General features: G+C 41.8%; 1 protein-coding gene across 3 annotated transcripts in view; it reads right to left on the reverse strand.

Annotated features, from left to right (window-relative positions):
• The window catches only part of MYZAP (myocardial zonula adherens protein), a 131739-nt gene that overhangs the window by 95551 nt on the left and 20970 nt on the right, over positions 1 to 15218 (reverse strand). For all 3 annotated transcript variants that reach the window (XM_066592545.1, XM_066592544.1, XM_066592543.1), the window contains exon 2: positions 2786 to 2875. In XM_066592545.1, coding sequence (XP_066448642.1) covers positions 2786 to 2875 — 90 coding nt within the window. The remainder of the gene's footprint in view (positions 1 to 2785; positions 2876 to 15218) is intronic.

Genomic DNA, 15218 nt, shown 5'->3' on the forward strand with positions numbered 1-15218 from the left:
TAATTAACGAGTCTTATTGCAGTCCGTGGAGCAGTCCTCAAGTGTTCACAGTGTTCGGAGGTAAGGTAGCAATGAAGCATGAGTTTGCGATGGACATCACGCATCACTGTCAGTTCTCGACTGCTGGGGGTTTCCCAATTGGTTATAGCTTCTCCCACTGAACATGACAGGCTGGATACCGGCATACACAAGAGAGACCATGCCAGGGAGGCTGATTCAGCACCCAACTGGCAGCTGAACACATCTCTTTCACACAGTCCTTGGTGAGGACTACACCCTTACGCTATGTGCGTGCCGACCCAGCGTTTGAACAACCCCTCATGACTCACTGCAGCTTATCACAAATTAGCAGCATTACTAGTATGAAAAGAAAGTACCAGTAGTAAACAACAAGAAACCGCTGGGGGTCAGGATTTTTTCCATAAATTTTAACAGCGCAATACTCCTAGAATAAAACATGGCTGTTACTTCACTGCAACATTTTTCTTGTGTTACCCCCTTGCAAATACCCCCAAAAAGCATCACAGCTGATGGACAATGCAATGGTGCGATTTTGTTAAATGGCTGCATGTACAAGACGTACACAGTGCAATAAAGTTTACTTCTGGCTGAAGCCTCTACACAGCAGAAGCACAGACTCAATGGGCCTCGCTATGTGGCCGACTCATACCATATGGACACAGCTGTATTATGCAAGTCTTCCTAGTGAACAATCGCTTTGAGAAAACTGATCTGTTTTTTAGGTCCACAGCATTTTTCGCAAATCGCAGCATGCGCTAGGTATGCAGTTTATTCATGTGTTTTTCCATAGGCTTCTCTATATGGAAAAAAACGTGTAGAAAAAAAAAGCCACAGAAAAACACACTTGTAAAAAATGTATGTCTTTCATCGCATTTTTTACAATCTAGTATAATCACTGCTAAAGACTGTGTGAAGGAAGCCTAAGCCAGACATTTGGCCACTTTAATAAAACATATTATTCATAGCATAGTACCTATTAAAGTGTCACCTACATTGCCTACTACAAAAAAGCATCACATGACCTCTAGGTGCCTGGGATAAACTGTCATTACTTAAAATCCAAAAAGTCAGCTAAGTTTCATGGGACGTTGCCATTTAACATAAAGAAACAGCTTGAAGTTACTGAGCCTCGAAACCTACCATGTGCCATGTATAATGTGATCCTCTTTTTGGACATAGGGGCCTATTTACTCCCTTTTAACACCACGGCCAATGAGTGACTGCCACCTCTAAATCCCCTACAGTTACATATCTGATACAACAGGTATAAACACAATTCCATATGACCAGCGTGTCTTTAGCCCAACATGACATGGTTTAAGAAGATCCTATACCAGCAATCAAAGTGTTCGCCGGTTGTCTACATATGTGATTTTCAAAACAACACCTTTACAAATTTTTAGTAAATATTCATCCTGTAGATATGTTCTGTCACAATGTTGTGGCAGTCTGTGCACCGTGACACTCATCGATCAACATGAATGAAAGGCCACAGCTATGTGTTTTATAGTACCATTGTAGTCAAGTACATAGTAAATTTCAACAATAAAGTCGAAGATCCAAAGTTCAACAAAATAGAAAATGATCAAACACAAAGAAGCTTTGTAGCTAGAGATCAGTGAAGTCACTGATCTATCTAGAGATCAGTGAAGTCACAAGGCACAGTTCCCACTAATGATATGACTTGTCAGTGACTTCAGAGCCTTTTACACAGTTCAATAATCAATCAAGAATGTTCATCCGAATGTTCTTTCACCCGTGCATCTGGAAGTGTAAATATGCCCACGGTCCATCGACAAACAAGCAAACACTCGTACATCGGCTGATTGTGTGCATACATAAAAATGCTCATGTGGCATTCACATCTTCCCCGTAAAAATAGGGAGATGTGTACTCACTGTGTGTGAATGGTAGTCAAAAAAGCACCAACCGATTCTCTGCCCGTGTAAAAGGAGCCTTATTAGAAAATGTCTAAAGGTCAACCTTTACTTTAAATTGTTCAATTTATAGCCCAAGCTTATTAAGAAGTCTTCATTACTGCTGTTGACAGCTTTAAAATGTAGTATTTTTATTAGTTTCAGCACAATATTATATATGATTCATCTAACTACTTTGGGTGTCCGCAGATTACAAATAAAGAGCAGTTGACATGGCCGAAGAACATGTTCTGGAGTTGTAAAGATTTTATGTGTTGAGCTGACACACATAAGTGACACTAACCTAGTTGGCACGCTTTGTCAGTGGTTCAAGCCAATTTTGTGATGAAGTTTTACATTTAGCAATGTGGGAGAATTTCATAGTGACCTTTTCGGCTGTTGGGTTTACTTCGTTGGGATGTGCCAGATATTTTAGTCTTATCTAAAGAGTTGAAAATAGGAAAATACAATTTCTGCAAACTAATCCATTGTTCTGATGGATTCATTTCTAGAAACTTGAAAAAGGATCAACAGATTTGTATTCAGCTACATTAAGCTGCACAATGTATGTTGCAGTCAATGTCACCATGCACCTTAATACACAGTAGAGTATAACAATTGCTCATAGCAACCAACCTGAAAATAGCTCCATTTCCTCAGAAGCGGTTTGGAAATTACGGGAAACTTAAAAATAAAAATTTCCCTTATATTGTTTGAATTTTGGCAACAGTTATACCCAAATATATATGAAGCCTGAAATTAATATACTCCGGTTGTATGATCTGTCGCACACTACTGCTAATGGTTTTAATGGTTAATTATTAGCAGTTTAATAACCAATTACTTACTTGTGATTCTTTTTCATTGTTCAAATCTTTCTGTTCTGTTTTTGATGACCCATCGACAGGTAATTTCAGACGTAGGCGACAGATATTCCCCTGTAGATCACAAAAGGATGCACACATTACATAGAAGCACATATTGTTAGTATTGATGATGAGAATAATAATCATTTCTATGCTGTATGTACCTGTATGAAACAAGATCTGGAATATAAAACTAAAAATGACAGTAAGTGCAGAGACACAAACCCAGTGTTGACATCAGCGTCAGAGGTTCAGTTCGGAGCCTCCAACGCTGATTTCTGCTAGACAGCAGGATGAAGCCGTTTGGCCAGGGGTGCTGTTTTCCTGCTTCCCCGACGGAGTAGGAAAATGGAATTCCTTAACACTATTATGAACATGCCCTTAATAAGATATTGTTCAGGACTTTTGGATGCATTGGTTATTAACAGCTATTGACTTCTATTGTACTAACGACCACTGTCTGAGTTGTGTGTGTGTGTGTGTGTGTGTGTGATTCTTATGCTCCACCTCTGGTGATGTCATTGTCCAGCCCCTGGTGATGCCATCGCTCCGCCCCCCCCTGGTGACATCATTGAAGGTCCTACAACATATTTTTAAAAAAAAGAGTCTGACCGACAAAAGAACAACACAGTACGGGCTCTTGAAAAGGGGAGAACAAAAATAACAAACTGAGAATACAACTAAACTGTTATTATGTCAGACACAACTCAGCAGACCTGACAGAAGACACTGACCTACCTCCACCACAGAGATCCAGTGGGCTGAAGGACCTGTGGTGATGTCACTGCTGTGGGAGGAGTCAAGCTGTGTTTGTCTTGTGTGGTAATCAAGCTATCTAACTACTGTGTGTGTGATTTGCCACAAGAAACACTGGTACTATAATTTCCTAATAATTACTAGTCTTCTCATATATGTAAATAATATAATTACATGGGATGCTGTATTATGCATGTACTGTCCCCTACCATTGCATCAAGCTAGAAACATCTGTATGAAGATAAGTTGTGCTTCCATTCACGTCTAGAAGGTGTGTTACATAGTATGTTAGGCCGAAAAAAAGACATGTCCATCCAGTTCTATACTATTTCTCCCCCAATGCTGGTAGGCTTTGCTCTCCCACAAGATTATGATGCTCCTTTCTTACTGTTCTGATATCTCAATTAGCCAGAATGCTTATAAAGATGAAAAATATATCAGCATTTTGTGTATGACTGTAGCCAAATGTTATCTGTAACATATTAGTGATTCCTTTAAATCTGCTAATGAGCAATACTTTCATATACCCTATTTTCTTGACAGCTTCCAACTATGTTTAGCTTGCTACCTACCACCAGCGAGTGACTACACTAGATGGTCAAACTCCTATGGAGACCAATGTAGTCCACCCCAGGAACATATACTCAGTGCTATGATCATTGCTATTGCTCATTGGGTGTAATCAGGTTAGCTACTGTTCTAAGACTGCCCTCACAACATTCCCAGTCAGTGAATCACAACTAAGATTTTACTATTTTTTTTAGGGACTATTTTTTAATTTTTGCAAACACAATTAGGCAGTGTTTGTCAGAGGTGTGGTTTTGCCTGAGACATGGTCTGCCAGACCTGGCTTGCCAGGGTGCTGGGTTGGCAGAATAGGCACTTTTTTACATTCCTTGTATACCGTCCCCTCTGTATGGTCTTTTACAGCAAAGCCAGTCAAACTACAGTACATAAAGTGAGAGTAATATACAGGAAAAAGTATATACAGTGAAGCAAATACACTATCCTGCCAAGAGTAATTGGACACCTGGAAAAAAAATCAAAAGTAGTTTTTATTTTCATATGCTAATACTTAGTAGGGATTTCTTTGGCCTTAAAGGGGTTGTCCGGCGGCAGCAAGTGGGGTTATACACTTCTGTATGGCCATATTAATGCACTTTGTAATATACATCGTGCATTAAATATGAGCCATACAGAAGTTATTCACTTACCTGTTCCGTTGCTGGCGTCCCCATCTCCATGGCTCTGTCCAATTTCAGCGTCTAATCGCCCGATTAGATGCGATTGTGCAGAAGGGTCTTCTCCCTTCTGGTCGGTCCAGGCACGAGCGGCGTTCTGGCTCCGCCCCCTTCTACGCGTCATCGCGTAGCTCTGCCCCATCACGTGCGCCGATTCCAGCCAATCAGGAGGCTGGAATCGGCAATGGACCGCACAGAGCCCATGGTGCACCATGGGAGAAGACACGCCGTGCACCATGGGAGAAAACCGCGGTGCATCATTGGGAAAGGACCGGCGGCCATCTTTAAAAGAAGAAAAGAAGATGCTGTGCGAACTGGGAAGGAGGTAAGCGATTTTTTTTTCTTAAATTACAAACGGTATTGATTTTAACGGGGCAGAATGCGGGGGTAGGTTGAAAAAAAAAATTTGCATTTCGCCGCGGGACAACCCCTTTAAGGACATTGGATACTCTTCGTGGCACACTTTATAAAACATATCATACACTTCAGTTGGTATTTCCCTCCATTCAAGTTCTCTCAAAGAAGATGGTTGCTGTTCATATTTCCTGACTTGATGTTCTAGTATGTCCCAAAGATGTTCACTCGGGTTCAAGTTGGGACTCTGTTCAAACCAGTCCAATCATGGAACAGCTATATCCTCAAACCAAACCCTTGTAAAACAGCATTGAATTTGTGACGAGGCGCGTTGTCTTGTTGGAAGTATAACTGATCATTCCCAGAGTATTGCCACATTTTCGTTAGCACATTATTGCCTATAATGTCAAAGTACACCCCTGTGTTCATGGTTCTTGCCACTGCAAACAACGGACCGAGACCTTGCCTCTTAAAACATCCCCAGACTATAATGAAAACTCCACCATACATAAAAGGTGTTGTACCAAAATAGCAAGTTTTCCCCTCTCAAGGGGATAACTTGATCAGTGGGGGAGAGTCACTGCTGTGATCCCTGCCGATCTTGAGAACAGAGGTCCTATGTCCCCCGTCCTCCTCACTGCAACCCCCCAATGGGGAGGAGACTGAATGGAGCTCTATACTGTCATGTAAGGACTCTATAGTGAAAACAGTACACTGGGAATTTAATATATACAGTGATGGTTCAGTACATTTTCTGCCATGTATAATATACTTTTTCCCATTGTGAGGGATTAGCGTGAGGATAAGGTAGCAGCCGGGCATCCACGGCCAGAGACAGTGACACCAGGAAATAAAGTTCTTTAGTCCAGGCTTCGCCTGGGTTTATTGCAGCATAAATAAAACAAAACAGAAATAAACACCTGCTCGTCTGAGCACTCACTACACATAAGTCGGTCCTGACTACTCACTGTCAGAAATACTTCTTGCTGCGCACAGCCAGTCCGGTCCTCAGACCTGCAGAGGTCTCAGCACACCTCTCCTAGGTGTGGAGGTTAGGGGCGTCTCCCTGTAAACCTCTGGCCTTCTCAGCCACACACTGGGCTAGCCGGGCTCCTGGCTCCACTGAGCCGTCTCTCTGGCTCTCTCAGCCCACATCTCCCTGTTAGACCTGCAGGCCCAGGCTTTATAAGACCTGCTACCAGCCTCACCTAGTACGTGGGATTGGCCATCCCATTCTTCGCTTTGACCACTGCAGGAAAAGCCGGCCCGGACTATGCGGCTTGGAGCCACTTACACACTACACCGTATCAGTAACTTAGTGTTACTGACACACAAATGCTGGCTTCCTCCACCGAGCCCAGGCCGCTCGGTGGCACGTATCTGCCCTCCAGCACTTTGTCAGTCACTGTCTCACACCATCTTGACTGTATATACAATATTCCCTAGATTTTCTGTATATACCGAATTCTCTTCTACATGGTTTATAGCAAATTGTTTTTAATAATAAACTAAAGACAAGAACAAGGGGGCACAGCCCAAAACTAGCTGGAGAGGGGGGCAATGTAAAAAAATATTATGTTATGGCCGCCTGCAGAAGGCCACATCGGATCCCGCTGCGGGGATTTTCACAGCGGGATGCGGACCCGTGCCCCTGCAGTGAGCAGTGTGGCTCACCTTCTTCCGCGTCTTGTCCTCTCTGTGATGTGCCGGCTTCCACCCAGAGCGGAGCAGGCGCATCGGGAGTGACATTTCTGTGCGGGCCTCTGTGAGACCCACACAGAAATAGAACATGCCACTATTTGTTTTCCGTGTGTATTTTCACGCGGACAAATCACAGCCGTCTGCATAGGATTGTGTTTTGTAATGCAATCCTATGCAGGCGGGTACGGGCAGAAATTCTTCAGGAAATCCCACTGCGGAATTTCCGCGCGTGTGCAGGCGGCCTATGGCAAGAGTACTGGATGCTTGGAACAAATTTCCAGTAGATCCGGTTGGAAATTTAATCTCTTAAAGACCTGACATTTTTTGTTTTCATCTTTTTCACCCCTGCCTTTCTAAATGCATAAATGGTTAGTTTCTATTGGTAATATTTTTGGGTGCATACAGCTTCCTGATCACATTTTATTCAATTTTTTGGGATGATAGAGTGTTCAAAAAGCTATAATTCTAGCATTGTGTCTTTTTTTCCTGAATACTAAAATTACATAGCAGGTGAGAACAGGCAATCATTTGGAATACCGAAGTCTGTTTTATTATACTGGTGACTGCCGCCACATCATTATTTTCTTCATATCCTTTTTGTTGGCCATTATTTATATTCAATATTGCTGAGCACCATGTAGTTAGTATCATTCTCTTCACTAAGTACGAATCCGTCTCTGCAATTCAGTGTTACACTGTTCCCTCTTCTTCATGGTCCACTTGCACTGTGTCCTGCCAATGATCCATATGAAGCCTCTGGAGCATGAGCAGCTCCTGGTGGAGGCCTCCTCCCTGTGCACAGTGGCCTGATGTGACTATATGTTGGAAGAGACGTGATTAGTCATTTGATGAGGGGAGGACGGGTCATGTGACATTTTGAATCATGGGGGAGCAGGTTTTACTAGGCCCTGCCCAGGACAATTATTTGCCAGATCGCACATGAGAATTTTAGACATTCACAGCAAATTCAGGAATGTTGCTGACTTCATATTACTGTATTTTGAGTCATAGAACCTTATGTTACATTGAATTGTTTAAGTTTGATTGCTAAGGCCCCTATATGTATAAGAGAAAAGTCTTTTTAACTCACACTTTTCAGCTGGACAGGCTGACTATCTTATGTGTTTGAGGGTCTTCTGACCCTTGCCCTAATACATGATTGAGGGGGAAGGACATGTTGAGTTTTACATGTCCAACCCTTTTGTTCTCGCCACTTGCAGAGCTGTATGGCAGCAGCTTATCCTCCTATCCCCATTAAAAAGAATACATGCCAAGCTGAAACTGAGCATGTATGTGTTTTGGGAAATTGGAAGGAATAGCTGTTGGCACAAAAAACCAATAGGCCAACTGTGAGTTGAACTGTATACCCACCTTTATAGTACCTGAAAGTCAACAATGACCAGTGCTATGGAAATTACATGTAGTTGTGATTTAAAAGCTATATTATTTAACAATGGGTGGTACGTTGTAGGACAACATATTATACATTCATGGAGTTTTCTTTGGCCTGTTTTCTGTTTGTATTGTATTTAGATATAGCTGGTTAATAGGCTTTGCTCACTGGCTTCGAGTTGTACCTAGAGTAAAAACTCATTTACCTAGTGTACAGTGATTATTATTGTTTGCAAACAAGTATGATCATTTGAACTTGAGACAGGACACAAATTATTACAGCAGGCCAGCAAACAAATATCTTTTCAAAGAATATAATCCTCTTGTCCAGCTTACTTCGGGTGACTTACACTGAACCCTCTGTCAACAGCGTATAGTTTGAAAAAAAAAACAAAGCTGTTGTAAGGCTGAGATTTATTAAAAGAAGGAAGGTAAGGTCTGATGCAAGTACAGTTATGTAACAGGGACATTCCAGGGTGTGCACCAAGTTCCAAGAGCCACATGCCACAGATGATTAATAAAGCATATAACAGGTCTGGCAAGGTAAGTTTAGTAGAAAAAAAATGCACAGTGGAATGTGATATTATCAATACTACAACGTGTGGGCCTATTATGTATTCACGTTTATTAATATTATATGTCAGGTAGAATTTATTTATAGAGTTGATTCCATTTTCCGGCATATAAAACTGCCATATTGTAAATGGGTTATCATAATTGTGCTCCTCACTGGTGTTGAACAAACCAAAACTGTAGAACCTTGTTTCAGGTCAAACTTCGCTAAAAGTTTGGCTTGGCGTGAAACTGAAGTTTAGGCGCTTCATCTCGGTCATAACCACTAAAATTATTTCTTCTTCTCCTTCATAAAGTGTATGTGCTGTATGAATAAAAGGTGATTATTAGTATTCTGAAGAAGAAACCCACAAATGTTGTCCTTGGTCAGATTTAAATCTAGGCCCACAGTGCTGTAAGGCAACAGTGCTAACCACTGAATCAACATGCTTCTTCTTCCTCCTTCCTCTTCCACCTACTCAGGTGTCCGTTCTCCCTGTGCTTGTGTGTGTTTCTTCTTTATAATAAGGATCAGCCTTATTTATATAGCGCATATATCTATTAAGAAAGAGAACTTTTATGGCTCTTAGACAGTGTCATGCACCAGTTTCAGGGGTATTGGTGAAGTGCTGGTCTAGTTAAAACTAATTCGGACCAAACCAAACTTTTCGCTGAAGCTCAGCGAACCAACTGAACTTTTTAATAGTTCACTCAATCCTCCTCTTCACTATAAATTAGGATTCATTGCCTAACTAATTTTGAACTAAGTTTGCAGACTTCAAAACTGTGATCTCATAGCAGTGTAATTGCAAATCTTTTAACATAATCAAGTAATCAAGGTATTCTTCCGTATCAGTTAAACTGGTCATATGCTTTAGATATCAGTCGTCCTTGCCATACACATGCGCAGCCTGAGACTTCACTTCATTGATCACATAACCTTTCTGCAGCTCAGTCCCGTTCAAGTTAATGGGATTAAGTTGCAATACCAGACACTGCCACAACACAATGTACAGAGCTGTGCCTGATATACAATGAAGAGGCCAAAGTACTTGCCGAAGCACTGCAACCCTTTCAAACAGCTCACTGGTCTCACTGGTCTAACCCCCTTATGGGCTTAATGTTAAAATGAGAACAAATCACTACAAATTGATCTATAATACTAAAGACAGAATAATTCAAGGTATTCATATTCACCACTTCCAGTTCAGTATTTACCTTTGACAGAGATTCCAACCTTGAGTCTGTGTGAATAACCGGTTCTGAAGAAACAAACATGGCCACACCAGCATCTCTGACTACCTGTTGAACACTGTGCATTAGTATACATCAGTGTTTCCCAACTCCAGTCCTCACGGACCCCCAACAGGTTATGTTTTCAGGATGTCCCAGTGCACTTGCCAGTGCAAGTGTCCTCACACCAAGGTAAAAGTGTGTCTTACACCAAACTGATGTAAAGGGAACTGTGTTGGGTATCTCCCACCTGACCACACGTGACATCAGATATCTGGAGGCCACACCTGTCAAAAGGAGAAGAGAGGGGGGCCCGCATAAGATGCAGATGGAGAATACAGGTGTCCAGACCATCCTCAGGGAAGGTAGGAAAAACACTTCAAACTAACAGGCATAATACCAAGCTTTGAGTGGGAATGAGATAAAGAATGAATAAATGAACAGCATGCTCTAGTAAGAAGAGCTGGTATTTATATGCAGCAGACTGGTGGGGTTTGGCTGGCTGGAAAACTCTACGCCATCAGCCAGCCAAATTAACTACACCTGCAGCAGTGTGCTCCAGCGCTTTTTCTTCCATCCAAATCTGGGCAACTGAGCAGCTGCTGCCAAAGCAAATAGGATAATGGGGTGCATCAAAAGGTATAGGGCACATGACAAGAACATTGTTCTACCTCTTATCAAGTCACTGGTAAAACTACACATGGAATATTATGTACAGATTTGGGCACCAGTACACAAGAAGTACATACAGAGCCTGAGTGGATACAAAGGCGGGCAACTAAAGTAATAAATAGAATGGGGGGGGACTACAATACCCAGAGATGTTACCAAAATTGGGCTATTTAGTATAGAAAAAAAAAATAACTATGTATAAATATGTCAGGGGACAATAAACAGAGATCTCTCCGATCATCTACTGTATTTATTCCCAGGAATGTGACTGTAACAAGGGGACATCATATACATCTAGAGGAAAGAAGGTTTCTACAACAACATAGAAGGGGGTTCTTTACTGTAAGAGCAGCGAGATTACAAAACTCTCTTATGAGAATGTGGTGATGACAAACTCAGTAAAAGAGTATAAGAAGGGCCTAGACCCCTTTCTTGAGTGTGATAATATTACATGATATTGTCACTGATTACTTCAAAGGGCTTATTCATCTAGAGATTACTCGGACTGTGAGACTTGGAGTCGAGAAGGAATTTAATCCCTAAAATGAGGAAAATTGGCTTCTACCTCATGGTTTTTTTCCCTCCCTCTGGATCAAGATTGCAGGATAATAGGCTGAACTGGATGGATATATGTTTTTTCAGCTTTACATACTATGTTGCTATAACAGTGCCGAGGTATGGTGAAGGAGATCAGAACAGGGAAAGCTACTGTTACAGCGGGCTGTAATTCACTTCTGGTGAATTTTATGCTCTTAACAGGAGTAAGGGGGAAACCACAAGCACACTACACAAAGGATGAGGTAAAGGAGAAATCCTGTGTAGTATTAAGTCGACGTGGTTATTGAGGGGGCTGCACCTGTATGTATTTTTGAAAGACCAGCTGATCAGCGCTGGAAATGCCTGGGAGCCAGAAACTTGAATGTAGGAGAGCCTATAAACCAAGTAAGATGCTTTCTAAATGCATGGGAAGGAAAACTCATTTTTCTGTGTGGACTTAGTAAAATATATGTGTATTGACTTTTCTTGCACAAAAGGTTTCCATAGCCTCTATCTATTGCTATTCTAGCTTACTATTGAACTGCTAAACCAATACTAAGACAACCCAGCTGGTCCTTAAATATTACATTCTCTCAAAATCCCATTTTACATAAGTGTTAATCTCAAATTAAGAATCAAGAATTGCTGCACTGGAGGCTGCTTTGAGGTAAGTGTATTTTAATTTCGTATTTGGTCCATGTTTTGTTAACCGTAGTAAGTAGTTAATGTAAATAAATGTGTCTATGCACATGGCTGTATTTTTCACAGCTATTTGTTAAAATATAGGGGGCCCATATTTTTTCCGCATTTTTGCTTATATATCTCGTATTGGGCAAGTACAGATCAGTATTCATCCAATAGAAAATAAAATCAGTGATGGCCCTTTTGATTGTTTCATGATGTGGAGTAATACTTTCTTACATGTCTTTTGTGTTCTTGTTATATTGAAAATGCAATAAATAAAGAATTGATAAAGCAAAATAAACGCAGCGGCAGTAAATATGGAGGCAAATAATGATCAGGTACAGTTGTAAAGTCATCTGTAACACTTCCGTATTAAGGATCCACATTACGGACATTTTACCGTATACTCCTCTGAAACTGGCTTGACTAACTCCTGACTCTTAAAGGGGTTGTCCCGCGCCGAAACGGGGTTTTTTTTTTTTCAACCCCCCCCCCCCGTTCGGCGCGAGACAACCCCGATGCAGGGACCTAAGGAAAGCTTACCGGAGCGCTTACCTTAATCCCCGCGCTCCGGTGACTTCTATACTTACCGGTGAAGATGGCCGCCGGGATCCTCTACCTCCGTGGACCGCAGCTCTTCTGTGCGGTCCATTGCCGATTCCAGCCTCCTGATTGGCTGGAATCGGCACGTGACGGGGCGGAGCTACACGGAGCCCCATAGAGAACAGGAGAAGACCTGGACTGCGCAAGCGCGGCTAATTTGGCCATCGGAGGCCGAAAATTAGTCGGCACCATGGAGACGAGGACGCTAGCAACGGAGCAGGTAAGTATAAAACTTTTTATAACTTCTGTATGGCTCATAATTAATGCACAATGTACATTACAAAGTGCATTAATATGGCCATACAGAAGTGTATAGACCCACTTGCTGCCGCGGGACAACCCCTTTAACTCTTCATAATGTTTACCTACAGCCAGTACTTCTGTTTTTAGGTGACATCAATCACTTCCCAATCTCTTATCTGGAACTGCAATTCACAGTTGCAGGCGTAAATCAATAAGTTATTATGTGAAGACTTAAAATAAAAAGTTCTTGGTAGTGTTTGGTTGACTGGAGATTTTGTACTTTGCTAGTCCATTGAATCAGTACACGGCGCTCTTCCTTTATTGGACTGCAGACCTTGACCTAATCACATACAATTCGTATTCACACAAGAAAAAGCTGCTTAGTTTTGCATTCCTTTAACTGTATTCCACAGTTTTACTGTCCCAGGAACAAATGGATATATTGTACAACAGTAACAAGCAAGCACCCGAAGGAGGTTCATGCAGACACAGCATTGCCTCAGTTTACTATTGAAGCATGGTTTCCAACTTAAACCATGAAGCCTTTGATGTTGTAGCGCATGATATTTTAATAATCTGTTATTCTTAACCGAGGAATACAGGGAAAAGATTGTAGAATCAAGCAAACAGGAAATAATATGCTTGCTGTTATAATGGATATGTGGTCTATCCTAAAAACTGTACTGACATAACAAAATACAGCAAGTGCGATAAGAATAGGGCCACCTTCACATGGGGATAGTAAAATAAATGTAGCAATATGTATATACAATACAGGTTCATATTTACCTTTGTGTTATATTAGTATCATGTCTGTATAAGGCCGAATGCACACAACCGGGTCGGATTCCGCATGCGGGATTCCACAGCAGAATCCGACCCAGTGCCAGGCCTGTGACCCCTGCGTACCTCTCTGGATGGTTTTCGTCTGTGCTGCGGATGTTCCAGACGGCGCACATGCGCAGTACAGATGTGACCGCGCCATCGCTAGGCGATGATGTGGATTCTGCAGCCTGATTGCGGCTGGGCCGTGGGACGGACGGCTTCCATTGACTTCAATGAAAGCCGTCCGCAGGGAATTTGGCTCAAAATAGAGTATGCTGCGATATTCCCCCACCGAGCGGAAAATCGCAATTGATTTCTGCTCGTGGGCATAGAAACCCACTTTTACATTGCATGCTATGACCAGTATTTGCTGTGGAATCCAGTGGCGAATGCCCGCTCTGGATTCCGTAATGAAAATCCCGCCATGTGCGGGCAGCCTTAGACACTGACTTTACTAGTCAATGATTTATTATTCCTATTTTAAACTACAATATATTGTCCCCCATTACCCAGTCACAATTAAGCATCAAATACTGGTGTGGACATGGAACAAAATAACAGGCTGCATTTTTTTTTCAGGTTGCATTTACTTCTGTAGGAAAAATATGATACCAATGTAGGCTGCAATCATTGATTGTTAACTATACAGCCACATGAACAGCTGCATTATCTAGCATCACAATGATATTTCAATCTGATAAGGTTGTGGCATATAGCTAGAATAAGCCATAACTTTATCATTAGCAAAAGGGGTATGATCTCTGGGACTGCCACTGATATGGAGAAAAGGGAACAGAAAGACAGAATTATAATTGACAGTCCTACTAGAAGTGTAAATGCAGCCTTGCGGTATAGGTTTCACTGAACATACACAACATGCTGTGGACTATATTTTGACCATTCACATTGGAAAACAGTTACATTTGAAGGGCGGTTTCAGATGGCCGTAATTACAGAGCGTAGTTGTGCATGAGTAACTTTTTTTTTCATTCTCAGGCCATTCAAACTCAATGCAATAGCGGGAAGTTTCCCGCATGAAGTATTAACTACATGCTAGAAAGATAGGGTAGGTCCTATCTTTTCTCACCAGTACAATTCACGAGCGAGAATCCCAATAGTGAAAATGAAAGCATTGATATTAATGGTTTCGTTTTGTCCTATTAGTGTTTAAGCCCTAAGTAGCAAGGATGCTGGACTTTCCTCTGTTTCCAAATGCATATAAATCTTATTTGTATAGTGCCATCTTATTCCGCAGCGCTTTCAAGTAATTTATTTATTACGAGCCCCCCCCCCCCCCCCCCCCCCCACCCACACACACACACACACACACCAAGCTGGGTGCTCACTTGAGCCGGCTACCTGAACCACGCGGGGATTGAAGTTGCAACCCTCAGGTCGTGAAGTTGCAACCCTCAGGTCGTGATCAAGAGCTTAGGACTGCATTTCTGCTGCCTTAACATTCTGCGCCACACTACTATTTAAAAGTTATTAACCGAGTTTCTGGTCTTAAGTGAATAAACTTGAAAACTCATGTCTAGCAGAATGCAGTTTCTGTATTTTTGCAGTGTTCCATTAGATATAAATCCTACACCCGCACTTTGACTTGCAAATCTCCCAGGGAA

Source organism: Eleutherodactylus coqui, chromosome 2, assembly GCF_035609145.1.
Source record: "Eleutherodactylus coqui strain aEleCoq1 chromosome 2, aEleCoq1.hap1, whole genome shotgun sequence".
Lineage (NCBI taxonomy): Eukaryota > Metazoa > Chordata > Amphibia > Anura > Eleutherodactylidae > Eleutherodactylus > Eleutherodactylus coqui.